The following is a 15,128-nucleotide window of genomic DNA, read 5'->3' on the forward strand; positions in this document are numbered from 1 at the left end:
ATTCTACTGCACTGCATACTATACTATAACTTATCCCTGTACATCCAGCCAATATACAACAATGCCTTTTTTTACATTGCTTGGATCTTTTTCTGAAGTTCATTGTGTGTAGAAGGAATCCCTTACCACCGTTTAACACTATTTTATTACACCGTTAACATCATTAAACTCTTTTAAAATACCACTATTGTCAGTATACATTTTTTATCATTATTATTTTTATAAAAACTTGGCAATTATTGCTAAAACCCTGACTTTCAGCTCTGTCACAAAGTAAGCATGTACGTTTCATAAAATTATATTTTATTGTTTTTAAAACCGGTTGGGAACAGGTAGAGGCGGAGTCTATGAATACCTAACCCCACCCATAAACTTCCCCCACTAAAGTGAAAGCCTACTCGCGTCGGAATGCTCTTCTGCTTGAAAGTCTTTCTGACAGCAATAATATTTGGAGATTATGTCACGCACTTTCAGTCTTGGAGTAGTCGAGTGTGAGTCGCGCTGATTAGCCCCGGTTTGGGGCAACTTTGTTTTGTCTTGTTTTTGTTTCACTTGCCTCACGCATTGTAAACTGAACTGTACCGTCGTCACCGTTGTGTTGGATCAACAAACAACCGAGGCGGAACGAGATCCACCTGACACAGGTGAGCAGAAACACACACACTGCAAAGGCCTGTCCACGTAATCACTACGCAAAATTTTCACTGCATCAGATCTCATTAAAAATATATATTTAATATGTTAATTTAGATTTGTTTGTAAAAAAAACAAAAACTATAATGCACCAACGTGCAATCTGTGTGCAACATGATAACAATAGCAGCAGTAACATATGCAAATTGAGATGACGAGTCTACAAATATGCAATGGGAGTAACGTTAATAGTAGTAATGACTTTACAAATAATTTAAATACAATATCGAATAATTAAACTCATTTTTGAACAATTTATATATATATACAGACCAAAAGTTTGGACACACCTTCTCATTCAAAGAGTTTTCTTTATTTTCATGACTATGAAAATTGTAGTCACACTGAAAGCATCAAAACTATGAATTAACACATGTGGAATTATATACATAACAAAAAAAGTGTGAAACAACTGAAAATATGTCATATTGTAGGTTCTTCAAAGTAGCCACCTTTTGCTTTGAATACTGCTTTGCACACTCTTGGCATTCTCTTGATGAGCTTCAAGAGGTAGTCACCTGAAATGGTTTTCACTTCACAGGTGTGCCCTGTCAGGTTCAATAAGTGTGATTTCTTGCCTTATAAATGGGGTTGGGACCATCAGTTGTGTTGTGCAGAAGTCAGGTGGATACACAGCTGATAGTCCTACTGAACAGACTGTTAGAATTTGTATTACGGCAAGAAAAAAGCAGCTAAGTGCAGGAAAACCAGTGGCCATCATTACTTTAAGAAATGAAGGTCAGTCAGTCCGAAAAATTGGGAAAACTTTGAAAGTGTCCCCAAGTGCAGTCACAAAAACCATCAAGCGCTACAAAGAAACTGGCTCACATGCGGACCGCCCCAGGAAAGGAAGACCAAGAGTCACCTCTGCTGCGGAGGATAAGTTCATCCGAGTCACCAGCCTCAGAAATCACAGGTTAACAGCAGCTCAGATTAGAGACCAGGTCAATGGCACATGGAGTTCTAGCAGCAGACACATCTCTAGAACAACTGTTAAGAGGAGACTCTGTGAATCAGGCCTTCATGGTAGAATATCTGCTAGGAAACCACTGCTAAAGAAAGGCAACAAGCAGAAGAGACTTGTTTGGGCTAAAGAACACAAGGAATGGACATTAGACCAGTTGAAATCTGTGCTTTGGTCTGATGAGTCCAAATTTGAGATCTTTGGTTCCAACCACCGTGTCTTTGTGCGACGCAGAAAAGGTGAACGGATGGACTCTACATGCCTGGTTCCCACCGTGAGGTGTGATGGTGTGGGGGTGCTTTGCTGGTGACACTGTTGGGGATTTATTTAAAATTGAAGGCATACTGAACCAGCATGGCTACCACAGCATCTTGCAGCGGCATGCTATTCCATCTGGTTTGCGTTTAGTTGGACCATTTATTTTTCAACAGGACAATGACCCCAAACACACCTCCAGGCTGTGTAAGGGCTATTTGACCAAGAAAGGAGAGTGATGGGGTGCTGCGCCAGATGACCTGGCCTCCACAGTCACTGGACCTGAACCCAATCGAGATGGTTTGGGGTGACCTGGACCGCAGATTGAAGGCAAAAGGGCCAACAAATGTTAAGCATCTCTGGGAACTCCTTCAAGACTGTTGGAAGACCATTTCAGGTGACTACCTCTTGAAGCTCATCAAGAGAATGCCAAGAGTGTGCAAAGCGGTAATCAAAGCAAAAGGTGGCTACTTTGAAGAGCCTAGAATATGACATATTTTCAGCTGTTTCACACTTTTTTTTTGTTATGTATATAATTCCACATGTGTTAATTCATAGTTTTGATGCCTTCACTGTGAATCTACAATTTTCATAGTCATGAAAATAAAGAAAACTCTTTGAATGAGAAGGCGTGTCCAAACTTTTGGTCTGTACTGTGTGTGTGTGTGTATATATATATATATATATATAGCTATTAAACTAGTAAAACTACACATTGTGAACAATTATAGTTTTGCGCAGTATATTCGTAGTTGGTATGTAACACTCTAAGAAAAGTCTGTACACCATTTCAACCGAAATATACCAACCAAACACGCCTATTATTATTGAACAATTGCAAATAGCAGTTAATTAAATTCGCGTGATGTATGTACTGCTAGGCATCTTTGGTTTTCTCTTTTTCTGTAATTTAGATGGAAAATGTGTGCCTTTTACCATTTGTGTCAAAAATTTCTAAAAGTAGCCAAATACATTTTAAAAATAGATAAATTTGTTGCTACATGCTTTTGCTAGAGGTAGTTGCTGCAACAGGGTAGACCTCTGATGCGTTTTCTCGTTTATTATGTTTATATGCCACTTTGAAATTCCAGAATGTAATGTAATGCTGTAAAATGCATTTTAAACGTGTTTCAGTCCGCAAGAAAGAGAATAGTCTTGTGTGTGTGTGTGTGTATGTGTGTGTATATATATATATATTGTGTGTGTATGTTAAGAAATGCTTTACTGCTGTTGTTACAGATCAATGGAGCCAGAAAGACCAGGCTCACTAGAGCCATGCTGTGAACCCATAAAGCATGGGTTAAGTAAAACATGTTGTAGAGATGCTGCCAGTGCCAACCCAGAATTAAGGTACTTAAAAAATGGAAATAGCAAAGATGGATAGATAACAAAAATGGGTTCTTTGGGTTAAATGCAGAGCACGGATTCTAAGTATAGGTCACCATACTTGGCTGTATGTCGCGTCACTTTCACTTTTTTACATAATTATAAATAGCACACACAAATATTATGCTTTTATTAAACTTTTATTTTGGATAGAGTTTGAAAGCACTAATAAAGAAATTTCTGAACACAGGTGAGTAATGTGGGTGAAAAAGTACGTACACTGTTCCTGTGACTCAAGTGATAGAGCATTGCGTTAGCAGCGCAAGGTTGTGGGTTCGTTTCCCAGGGAACATGTTAAGTAAAAAAATGTTAGCCTGAATGTACTGTAAGTTGCTTTGGATAAAGGCTTCTGCTAAATGCATAAATTTTATTTTTAACATTTAATTTTAATTTACATTGAAAAAAAATCTCACTCAATACATTTCACAAATACAAATAAACAGCATGCAATACACTGAATTAAGCATGAAAGCTTGAAGTAGAAATACTAAAATATTTAGAAGAACATTTCTACTATGTTTTTAACAATAAAGTCTGCTCTGATCACAAGAACATTACTGTATGATAAAGTGTTCTGAATGGAGCAGTCATTCATTTGTCATGTTTCAGATTGATGCAGTCAGAAAGAGCAGATTCGCCGGCGCCCAGCTGTGTGTCTATAAACAGTGCTCAGTCAATAGAGCTTCCCGTGTTCTTCAGGCATAAACAAAGGTATGTTTCAAAATAAAAAATGTAAACCCAAGGAATCTTTCAATATTGAACCTTGATCTGTGTATAATTACTTATAGTAACGACTGTCCATATACTGATGTCTGTAATGTGCTCACTCAGGTTACATACAAGAAGACAATGTCAGAGTTGTGATGGGAAAAAGCCAGCACTCAGAGAGTGCAGGTATTCACACATATAAATGCATGTAAATTAAAATTGACCACTGATTAGTTTTTTTTTAACAATACATTTCTTAAAAAACATGTCTGCCTGTGTATACATCTGTTATTGCTTGCTAATTTGTGTTTTCTAACTTACGTTGAAGCACTGACTGTCAACATGCTGAAGTCCACAACAAACATATATCAGATCTGTGGAAAATATTTCACTGTTTATGTGAGGGAACAGAAAAGCAGGGAAACCCAACACTTCTTAGTGAGATCTACACTGAGCTCTACATCACCGAAGGGGGAAGTGGAGAGATCAATGATGAGCATGAGGTCCATTGGATTGAAAAAGCATCAAGAAAAGCTGCAACAGAAGATACCCCAATCAGCCTGAATGCCATTTTCTCACCATTACTTGGACAAAAGCAACCCATCAGAACTGTGCTGACTAAAGGAGTCGCTGGGATTGGAAAAACAGTCTCCGTGCAGAAGTTCATTCTGGACTGGGCTGAAGGGAAAGCAAATCAGGACATCCACTTCATATTTCCACTTCCTTTCAGAGAGCTCAATTTGATAAATGACAAAAAGCTCAGTCTTTCATATCTTCTCCAAGTTTTTTTCCCTGAAACAAAGGAAGTGGACGTTTTCAGTGATAAATATAAAGTTATGTTTATCTTTGATGGTCTAGACGAGTGCCGTTTTCTCTTAGATTTTCCCAGCAATGAAATTCTACTGGATGCAACCAAAGAAACATCAGTAGATGTGCTGCTGACAAACCTCATTGTGGGGAATCTGCTTCCCTCTGCTCTCATCTGGATCACCTCCAGACCAGCAGCAGCTGATCTCATTCCCTCTGAGTGTGTCCATCGAGTGACAGAGGTACGAGGCTTCAATGACCCTCAGAAAGAGGAATATTTCAGGAAAAGAATCAGTGATCAGATCCTGTCCGACAGGATCATCTCACACCTGAAGTCATCGAGGAGCCTCTATATCATGTGTCACATCCCAGTGTTCTGCTGGATCTCAGCCACAGTTCTAGAGAAGATGTTGAGTCAAGCAGAGAGTGGAGAGATTCCCCAGACTCTCACTCAAATGTACACACACTTCCTGATCCTTCAGATGAGAAATATGCATGAGAAGGCCTTTAAAATGAAAGTGAAAGATGAAGACATGATCCTCAAACTGGGGAAACTGGCTTTTAGGCACCTTATGAAAGGCAGTGTGATCTTTTATGAAGAAGATCTGAGAGAATGTGGCATTGATGTGACAGAAGCATCAGTATACTCGGGGTTGTGCACTCAGATCTTCAGAGAGGAGTTTGGTCTGTGTCAGAGGAAAGTCTTCTGCTTCGTTCATCTGAGCATTCAGGAACATCTAGCAGCTGTGTACGTGATGTTTTCATTCAATTTGAAAAACCTAGATGTTCTCAGTGAATACCAGTCCTTAAATCAGGATGTTCAGTACCCAGCATGTTTCACAATCTATGAGAGGGCTGTGGAAACAGCTTTGAAAAGTAAGAATGGCCATCTAGACCTCTTTCTTCGCTTCCTTCTGGGTCTCTTGTTAGAGTCCAATCAGACTCTTTTTCAGTGCCTACTTACACAAACAGGAGCAACATCTCACAATACGGAGCAAATTATCCAGTATGTCAAGAGGAAGATTACAGAAGATCTTTCTCCAGAGAAATCCATCAATTTGTTTCACTGTCTGAATGAACTAGGTGATCATACTCTGGAAAATGAAATCCAAGACTATCTGAATGCTGGAACAATCCAAGATGCCATTCTGTCTCCGTCTCAGTGGTCAGCGCTGGTTTTTGTGTTGCTTACCTCAGAGAAACTGGAAGTGTTTGAACTAAACAAATACATCAGGGATGAATTTAATCAAAAACACCTCACACAAGATCAAGTTCTCCATAATCTACTGCCTGTGGTTGAACTGTCCAGATCAGCTCAGTAAGTAAAAAGTACTGTACAGTATATATGTGCTTAGATTTGACTAAACATTTCCATATTTTCTTGTACATAAAGGGCCTTTTTTTGAACTTACTGTACATGTACAGATATTTGCATTTGACTAGGACTTAACTAGCATTAATTCTATTTCCTTGTGACATTAAGAGATGTTGAGAGTATTATTAGTATATATTAATGATCATATAAAAAACAAATAAATAACATTTCTGTAATTTCTCCTGTTTTTATAATTGTTTATATGAGCGATCTTATTGTATTAGTTTATTTATATTTTTCAGGCTTGGCTGTTGTAGCCTGTCAGAGAATTGCTGTGCTGATCTGGCATCAGTTCTCAGCTCAGAATCCTCATGTCTGAGAGAAGTAAACTTAAACTTCAATAATCTGCAGAGTTCAGGTGTGAAGCTCCTTTCTGTTGGACTGGGAAATCCTCACTGCAAACTAGAAACATTGTGGTAAGTCCTGCAAGTTGTCAAAAACCACAAATAGAGCATGCACAGTTAAACTGTGTCTGAAGTATTATTAGAATTTGTACATACTCTGGTATCATGCGCTGTATTAATGGAACTGGAATGTGAGCAAACAAAACTGTCTGGCGCAGGTTATGGCGGTGTGGTCTCACACACGAATGCTGTGCCTCTCTGGCTTCAGCCCTGAATTCAAACCCTTCACATATGAGAGAGCTGGATCTGTCTGACAATAACATTGGAAATCAAGGCATGAAGCTTTTCTCTGATGGACTAAAAAATCCTCAGTGCAAACTGGAGACACTGAAGTAAGTTCTTCAAAAGCTACAAATAAAAAAGTAAATTAAATGGTTTGATGTGTTAGTATGTAAAAAAAAAAAAAATTAGTTAAAAAGCTAGTTATAAATGTAGATATCTAAATCTATCTTACTGATGTTTGTACTCTCCTAGGGTGCTGTAAATTACTGTGAGAGCTTCTTAATGAACTTAGCCAATTTACAGTGTGTCCCATTGTTCTTTTCTGCAGGCTGAGATTTTGTAACTTGTCATATAAAAGTTGTGCAGCTCTGGCTTTAGCTCTGACATCAAACCCCTCACACCTGAGAGAGCTGGATCTGTCTGAGAATGTATTGGGAGATGGAGTTAACTTTATCTCTGATGGACTCAAAAATCCTCTTTGTAAACTGGAGATATTATGGTAAGATTTTTGTTTAAGATTGGTGAGATAAAAAAAAAACCTTAAAAAAAAATTGGGACTATAAGTCGCACCTAAGTATAAGTCGCATCAGTCAAAAAATACGTCATGACGAGGAAAAAAACATATAAGTCGCATTGGACTATAAGTTGCATTTATTTAGAACCAAGAGAAAACATTACCGTCTACAGCCGCGAGAGGGCGCTCTTTTTTTTTTTCAGTGGTACACTGAGCAGCACAGAGTGCCCTCTCGCGGCTGTAGACGGTTATGTTTTCTCTTGGTTCATTTCTCTTGATTCATGTCAAATTAATTTTGATAAATAAGTCGCACCTGACTATAAGTCGCAGGACCAGCCAAACGAAAAAAAGTGGGACTTAAAGTCCGGAAAATACGATATATATATATATATATGAAATTAGAGGGTTAATGCTGTGTCATTGTTCTGTCTCCAGGCTTCGAGGTTGTGATGTAACAGATGAAGGTTGTGCTGCTCTGGCTTCAGCTCTGAGATCAAACCCCTCACACCTGAGAGAGCTGGATCTGACTAAAAATAATATCACAGACATGGGAGCAAACCAGCTCTCTGCTATAAAATTGGATCCACTATATAAACTGGAGAAATTAGAGTATGTTTGAGATATATATATATATATATATATATATACTCAATCTTTATTAACCAAGTGACAAATTTTGCACTAGAAAAATAAGATTGTCAACACAAATAATTTTTTTCTGTAATAATAGATGTTTTCACTAAATGTTTTATATAAAAAAAATTTTTTTGAAGATTGTTGCTGCAGTAAAGCTGTACCAGGGACAATGTTTTAGTACATAATTAAATCATTGTCACAATTAAACCCTTTCTAATGTATGTGTTCTGTTGTTTTTGGTGTTTTAAAGTCTGTCCAACACATTAGGTGATGGAACTATTTTCTGAATGTGTTTGAGATTTTTATCCCAGCGGATGGCCATGTCATGAAATGGAGAACATTTCTTTCTGTACTTCTCTGTTAAATGTCAAATCTTTACCTTTTAATGTTATTTTATATCTTTACACCCAAATATAGTTGTTTATAATGAAAATACATAGTTAATCCTTGCAAAGATTTTGTTTAGTTTATATTGCAATTATATAATATATTCTACATTTTGCAGAGTGATAAGGTTTCAATGTGCAATTTTGCCCCAACTTGTGATTAATCTATTAAAAAAGTTGCTATCAGTGCATGTTTCAGTATTTCTTCCTTTATTTAAAATAAATATTTTTAAAATGTGTTTTAGGAAAACCCCACGTGTTTTGCTGTCGATTCAAACTGTGTAGATTTAACTGAAAATCCCATCATTTTAAGCTAATTTTTCAACAAGGTGTTTTTGAAACGTAACAATTGTTTGTTTTTGTGAACGCCCATTGACTTGTTTAGATGAGAAGTACATAAATCAGAAAGTGAAAACATATAGCTACTCAGGAAGAAGGTCGGCATAAAAGGTAGGTTGTGGTTATTTGTTATAGTCTTAAGTATTGGTATTGGTACTGTATTAACCAAGTATTGGTTAATGTTTTGAAATTCAAGATGAAAACCCCTATGAAAGATATTGTTTAGACCTAGACTACATATTACTTAATGTAATATCGCCTTGACAAATGTTTCCTGAATGACTGTAATTCGCAGGTGATCACTTTACAACTCGACTGAACAGGACATCGTGTTAATTACAGAGTAATGAGTTTCAGGCCAATTTTAGCCAGGTTGCTGTATAAAAAGTACTTTAATACTGCAACTAGTTTAATAAGCCTTGCGTTGCTTAACAACTAAAAGCTGAAACTGGTTTGTCAAGGATCCTCGTGATCTTTAGAGATGAGGCTGAGCGATGTTGCTTTTTTATTAGCTTGATATCAAACAGTCATTTGTCACTTTTATTACAAAGGTGTTTCGAATAAAATTTTTATCTTTTGTTTCCTTAACCTGCAAAAGCAATATGGTTCAGCCAGGTATTAATAATCCTAAGTAAAACTGAATGTTGTTTATTTACTGAAATAAGACCCTCATTGAGTGATTTATTTGTTTTTATTTATTTATTATTTATATTTTTATATTTTGCCTTGGAATTTGAAAGACTCTTTATCAGTTTATCTGTCTAAAAAAACAGGAAGGCACATGACGTACACAACTAGTTGGGCTACATGTTTCACCTTTTGCTCTGACAAAAACAACAATTGTTTTGAGAGATAACTCGTTTGTTTAAAAACAAGAATGTTTTCAGTACGTGACTTCTGTCCAGTATGTTGCATTACTTACATTTGTACATGTTGTGTCATAATCTAGGATAGTCTGTATGATGAATTAGGTTTCTGGCCATATTTTGACCATTTGGTTTACTTGCTGCTAGTATTATTTTTATTTGGTATATTTGCAGAATGAATGTAGCTGGAATGAGTTCTGAAAATGTGACCGAATACTGAGGCCCGCTAGTAAGTAAGCAAATGCTTTGCTAATTGTATGGGTGGCAAGTAACCCCTCAATTATTACTTTGTATTAATACTTTTAATTAATACATTGTAATAGCCAAATTTGTTTCTTACTTCAAGTAATATTTAGTCTTTAGTCTGGTAGCTAATCGCCATTTCTGTTTTCCTGAAGCACATCCCAGAAGGGGAGATCAGATTTAACAAGACCTGGTCATTAGGAGTCATCATTCAATGGATCAACTCAAGGTTGAAAAGCCCAGGTAAATGATCATGATCAAACTCCATTTAAAGTAGTTTTAAAAGCTTTGTTAGTCTTTAGTATTATGTAACTATAATAAAGCCAAAATGTTTTATATCTCTCATTTGCACATTTTTTATACCACAATTACACCTAGTTCTTTGTGCAGCACTTGTTTCTGAAAGACAGGAAGATCAACTGAATCAATGTTGTAATGTCTCTGTTTCACTGCAGCTCAGAGCAGCAAGGGAGATCAGCATCTCCATGTCCTAGCGATGTGTCCATGAGGAGTGATCACTCCATGGGTCATCCAGAGAATTTAAATGAATCCAGGTACATCAATACTTATTCGTATTTTTTCCTCACTATTACTTTTCAGTTTTTAATTTTATGCAATATCATTTAAAATACATTTTTAAAAATAGATAATGTTAACTATTTTAACAATTGTGGATTAAACGGTCTGCTATGTGTGTAATAAATTAGTTTAAAATGCATAAGATTTATTTTGATTTTTCAGTGCTGCCTCACCCCTTGATAAAGTTCAAGAAGCAGTCCAGTCAAATCTGAGGAGCAGATTTCAGTGTTTATGTGAAGGGATATCAAGACAGAGTGACCTCATTCCTCTCAATGAGATCTACACTGAGCTCTACATCACAGAAGGTGGAAGTGGAGAGATCAATGATGAGCATGAGATCAGGTGGATTGAAACTGCATTTAGGAGAAGAACCTCAGATGATACGCCAATCAACTTGAATGACATCTTCAAACTTTTATCTGGACAAGATCAGCCCATCAGAACTGTGCTGACTAAAGGAATCGCTGGGATTGGAAAAACAGTCTCTGTGCAGAAGTTCATTCTGGACTGGGCTGAAGGAAAAGCAAATCAGGACATCCACTTCATATTTCCACTTCCTTTCAGAGAGCTCAATTTGATAAAGGACCAAACATTCAGTCTTCAAGATCTTCTGCAACTTTTCATGGGAACAGAACAACTTGAAATCTCTCCAAATGGACGTAAATTAATTTTCATCTTCGATGGTTTGGATGAGTGTCGACTGGGTCTGGATTTTCACAACAGTGTGAGGTTGTGTGATGTGACTGAATCAGCCTCAGTAGATGTGCTGCTGACAAACCTCATTGTGGGGAATCTGCTTCCCTCTGCTCTCATCTGGATCACCTCCAGACCAGCAGCAGCTGATCTCATTCCCTCTGAGTGTGTCCATCGAGTGACAGAGGTACGAGGCTTCAATGACCCGCAGAAAGAGGAGTATTTCAGGAAGAGAATCAGTGATCAGATCCTGTCCGACAGGATCATCTCACACCTGAAGTCATCGAGGAGCCTCTACATCATGTGTCACATCCCAGTGTTCTGCTGGATCTCAGCCACAGTTCTAGAAAAGATGTTGAGTCAAGCAGAGAGTGGAGAGATTCCCCAGACTCTCACTCAAATGTACACACACTTCCTGATCCTTCAGATGAGAAATATGCATGAGAAGGACTACGATAAGAACATTAAAGATACAGACATGGTTCTCAAACTGGGTAAATTAGCTTTTCATCAACTGGAGAAACGGAATCTGATCTTCTACGAGGAAGATCTTAAAGAATATGGCATTGACGTACAAGAAGCATCTGTGTACTCAGGATTGTGCACTCAGATCTTCAGAGAAGAATCAGGCCTGTTTCAGGGGAGAGTCTACTGTTTTGTTCATTTGAGTGTTCAGGAACATCTTGCAGCTTTATATGTGTACCTCTCTTTTGTGAATCAAAATATAAATGTGATAGACCAACCTAGTCTTCTACCCAGTGTTCTGACTTGTGTTCCAAAAGGTTCATTATCAATATCTGACCTCTATCAGAAAGCTGTAAAGAAAGCTCTGCAGAGTACAAGTGGACATCTGGACCTTTTCCTTCGCTTCTTTCTTGGATTCTCACTGGAGTCCAATCAGACGCTCTTACGAGGCCTACGGTCTCAGATAGAAAGCAGCTCTGACAGTAAAGAGAGAATAGTTATTTACCTAAAGCAGAAGATCAGAGAGAATCCATCTCCAGAGAAATCAATCAATCTGTTCCACTGCCTGAACGAACTGAAGGATCATTCACTAGTGGAGGAAGTGCAGCGTTACCTAAAATCAGGGTCAGAAATAAAGACCACACTGACAGCCTCACAGTGGTCAGCTATGGTCTTTGTATTGCTGACCTCAGGGCAAAAACTAGATGTGTTTGATTTAAAGAAGTATGTTTGGACACATGTCTTGCCAGATGAAAGTCTTCAAAAGCTACAACCAGTGCTTGAAGCATCTAGAACGGCAAAGTATGTCATGCCAGTGATAATCCTTTTTAGTACTTATATTTACATTTATCTTGTTAGATTTAGCACAAGATTTTTCTGCATTAAGTTATTTTGGTTAATCTAGAAGTTCAATTAATCTTAATTAAAACTCTGGAATCTGAAAGATTTGTGTAAATTCCAGAATTAATCTGCTTAAAACTGTCTATACATGGTGGGATTTATTATTATTTTTCTTGCAGTCTTGGTGATCAGAACCTATCAAGAAAAAGCTATGCCACTTTAGTTTCTGTTCTTACATCAAAAACCTCATGTCTGAGAGAGTTGAACCTGGCTCAGAGTAATGTAAGTGATTCAGGACTTAGGCTACTCTGTGATGGCCTGCAAAATCCTCAATTTCGTTTAGAAACACTGAAGTAAGTTCCTCCTCTTTTGTTTTTTCTTCATTTTCATAGATTTGGTTTATTTACCTAATTTCTTTATTGCCAAAATGAAATAATAATAAAGTAGTAAATATAGTTCACGCTTAACAAGACAAAATACATCATTAAAAGTCTTAATAGGCAAGTAATCATAAAAATGTACCTTCAATCTTAAAAATAAAGGCTTAAAGGGTTCTTCACAGCGATGCCATAGAAGAAACATTTTTGTCTCCACAAAGAACCATTCAGTCAAAGGTTCTTTAAAGAACCATATTTGTATAATCAGAAGAGCCTTCTTTTGCCACAAAGAACATTTTGTGAAACTGAAAGGTTCTTCAGATGTTAAATGTTCTTTATGGAACTATTTAGACAAAAAGGTTCTTCTATGGCATCGTGATCAACTTTATTTTTGCTCTTTCAAGGCCGGATATATCTGAAAAAAAAAATTATTGCAAAACTGACATTGAGAAAAAGTCTTTAATGAAGAAACCTGTGTGTGTGTGTGTGTGTGTGTGTGTGTGTGTGTGTGTGTGTGTGTGTGTGTGTGTGTGTGTGTGTGTTTTTCTTTTTTTTTTTTGCAGACTGGAGTTTTGTGATGTTTCTGATAAGGATTGTGATTTTCTGGCTCTGGCTTTGAGATCAAACCCCTCACATCTAAAAGAGCTGGATCTGTCTGGAAATAAACTCACTAACTCCGGATTAAAGATTCTTTCTGCTGAATTACAGAATCCTCTTTGTAAACTTAAGAATCTGTGGTAAGAATACTTCTAAATGATCCTAAAACACATATTTTGACATTTGGCTTTTTGTTACCATAAAGAACTATGTGTCCATTAATCAAGATCTAATTTAATTTCCTCTTCAGGATTAGACTTTGTGGTATCACAAGTGATGGCTGTGCATCTCTGGCTTTAGTTCTGAGATCAAAGCATTCATATTTGAGAGGACTGAATCTGTCTGGGAATAGATTAGGAGATTCAGGAATAAAGAAGTTCGCTGAAGGACTAGAGAATCCTCACTGTAAACTGGAGATATTGAGGTAAGGTTATCTCACAGACTAATGTACTGAGAGTCATATCTGACACACATTAATGAATAGTGTATGCTGTATATTTTTTGAAGGTTGAGGGATTGTGGTATCACAGATGAAGGCTGTGCTGCTCTGGCTTCAGCTCTGAGATCAAACCCCTCACACCTGAGAGAACTGGATCTGTCTGGGAATAAACTTGGAGACACTGGATTGCGGAAGTTATCTGATGATCTGGAGAATTCTGACTGTAATCTTGAGACACTCAGGCAAGATTTTCACTCACCAGATTTGTCAAATAAGTCCTTTGTTCCAAAGCTAGAGACAGAAATGATTGTAATTTTCTCAGCAGGTTAAATCATTGTGAATTCTCTGATGAGGGCTGTACTGCTCTGGGTTCAGCTTTGAAATCAAACCCCTCACACCTGAGAGAACTGGATCTAGGCTGGAATAAGATCGGTGACTCAGGTGTGCAAGCACTGTCTGATGCTTTGAAGGATCCAAACTCTAAATTAGAAGTTTTGCGGTAAGTTAATGTGAAAATGCAGATTTCAATATTTATTTATTTTTATATTGCAGATGGTCCACTGATTTTCAATTCATCATATCATCACAGAGACAGCCATCATTCTGTTCAGTTTTACAGAATTATTTATTGCAGAGTGCAATTAAAAATTTGAATCTGGTGTTTTAATGAAAATACCTACTCCGGCTAATGATCATGTTGTTTAGCAAGAGCACAAAATAGTTTTATGTAGAAATGTGTTTGTTTGACACAACTTTATTTGTTTTTACCAAAAAAAAAATGTATATAAAAATCAACAATAGCATTAAGATGTTTCTTTTTTTTCTCTACAGACTGACGGATTGCAAAATTGCAGAGAAAGGTTGTGCTGCTCTGGCTTCAACATTGACATCAAACCCCTCACACCTGAGAGAGCTGGATCTTTCTCAAAATAAACTAAGAAGCATATGTATTAAAATGCTCTCTACAGCTCTGGAAAAGCCTGACTGCAAACTCGAGATACTGCGGTAAGATCATTACTTTTGCTCTATATCTTCTCTGATAGGGTGAATGAAACAGTCCTCCTTAATCAAAATTTTTCCTTGCAGTTTGGAATATTGTGGTCTCACAGATGATGGCTGTGATGTTCTGGCATCAGCTTTGAAATCGAACCCCTCACACCTGAGAGAACTGGATCTGTACATGAACAATCTGGGAGATTCAAGAATACAGCAGTTCTCTGCTATGAAGAATGACCCCAACTATCAACTCCAAAAAATACAGTTTGGAAAAAATAATTTTTAAATGCAGACCAGCATTTAAAGAAATACAATTTTCTTATACTTCTGCACTGAAATTATCA

At 37.2% G+C, this 15,128-nt stretch overlaps 1 protein-coding gene across 1 annotated transcript; it reads left to right on the plus strand.

Annotated features, from left to right (window-relative positions):
- The first annotated feature begins 27 nt into the window (after positions 1-27).
- LOC132107588 (uncharacterized) lies at positions 28-14,212 on the plus strand. The gene is made up of 17 exons (XM_059513698.1): positions 28-644; positions 3,152-3,262; positions 3,908-4,009; positions 4,130-4,192; positions 4,335-6,131; positions 6,431-6,604; positions 6,751-6,924; positions 7,143-7,313; positions 7,764-7,941; positions 8,215-8,231; positions 10,000-10,041; positions 10,254-10,352; positions 10,540-12,336; positions 12,555-12,728; positions 13,316-13,489; positions 13,600-13,773; positions 13,857-14,212. The coding sequence occupies exons 2-17, from the start codon at positions 3,156-3,158 to the stop codon at positions 14,116-14,118; spliced, it is 5,505 nt and encodes a 1,834-aa protein (XP_059369681.1). The 5' UTR covers positions 28-644; positions 3,152-3,155; the 3' UTR covers positions 14,119-14,212.
- Positions 14,213-15,128: the final 916 nt, after the last annotated feature.

This window comes from Carassius carassius, chromosome 28, assembly GCF_963082965.1.
Source record: "Carassius carassius chromosome 28, fCarCar2.1, whole genome shotgun sequence".
Taxonomy (NCBI): domain Eukaryota; kingdom Metazoa; phylum Chordata; class Actinopteri; order Cypriniformes; family Cyprinidae; genus Carassius; species Carassius carassius.

Bases quoted from the DNA above. Each gene is read 5' to 3' on its own strand.
- LOC132107588 (XM_059513698.1), top strand. From the start codon at position 3,156: ATGGAGCCAGAAAGACCAGGCTCACTAGAGCCATGCTGTGAACCCATA. The intron at 6,925-7,142 runs GTAAGTTCTTCA...TCTTTTCTGCAG, and splicing joins TGCAAACTGGAGACACTGAA to GCTGAGATTTTGTAACTTGT. The intron at 13,774-13,856 runs GTAAGGTTATCT...TATTTTTTGAAG, and splicing joins TGTAAACTGGAGATATTGAG to GTTGAGGGATTGTGGTATCA.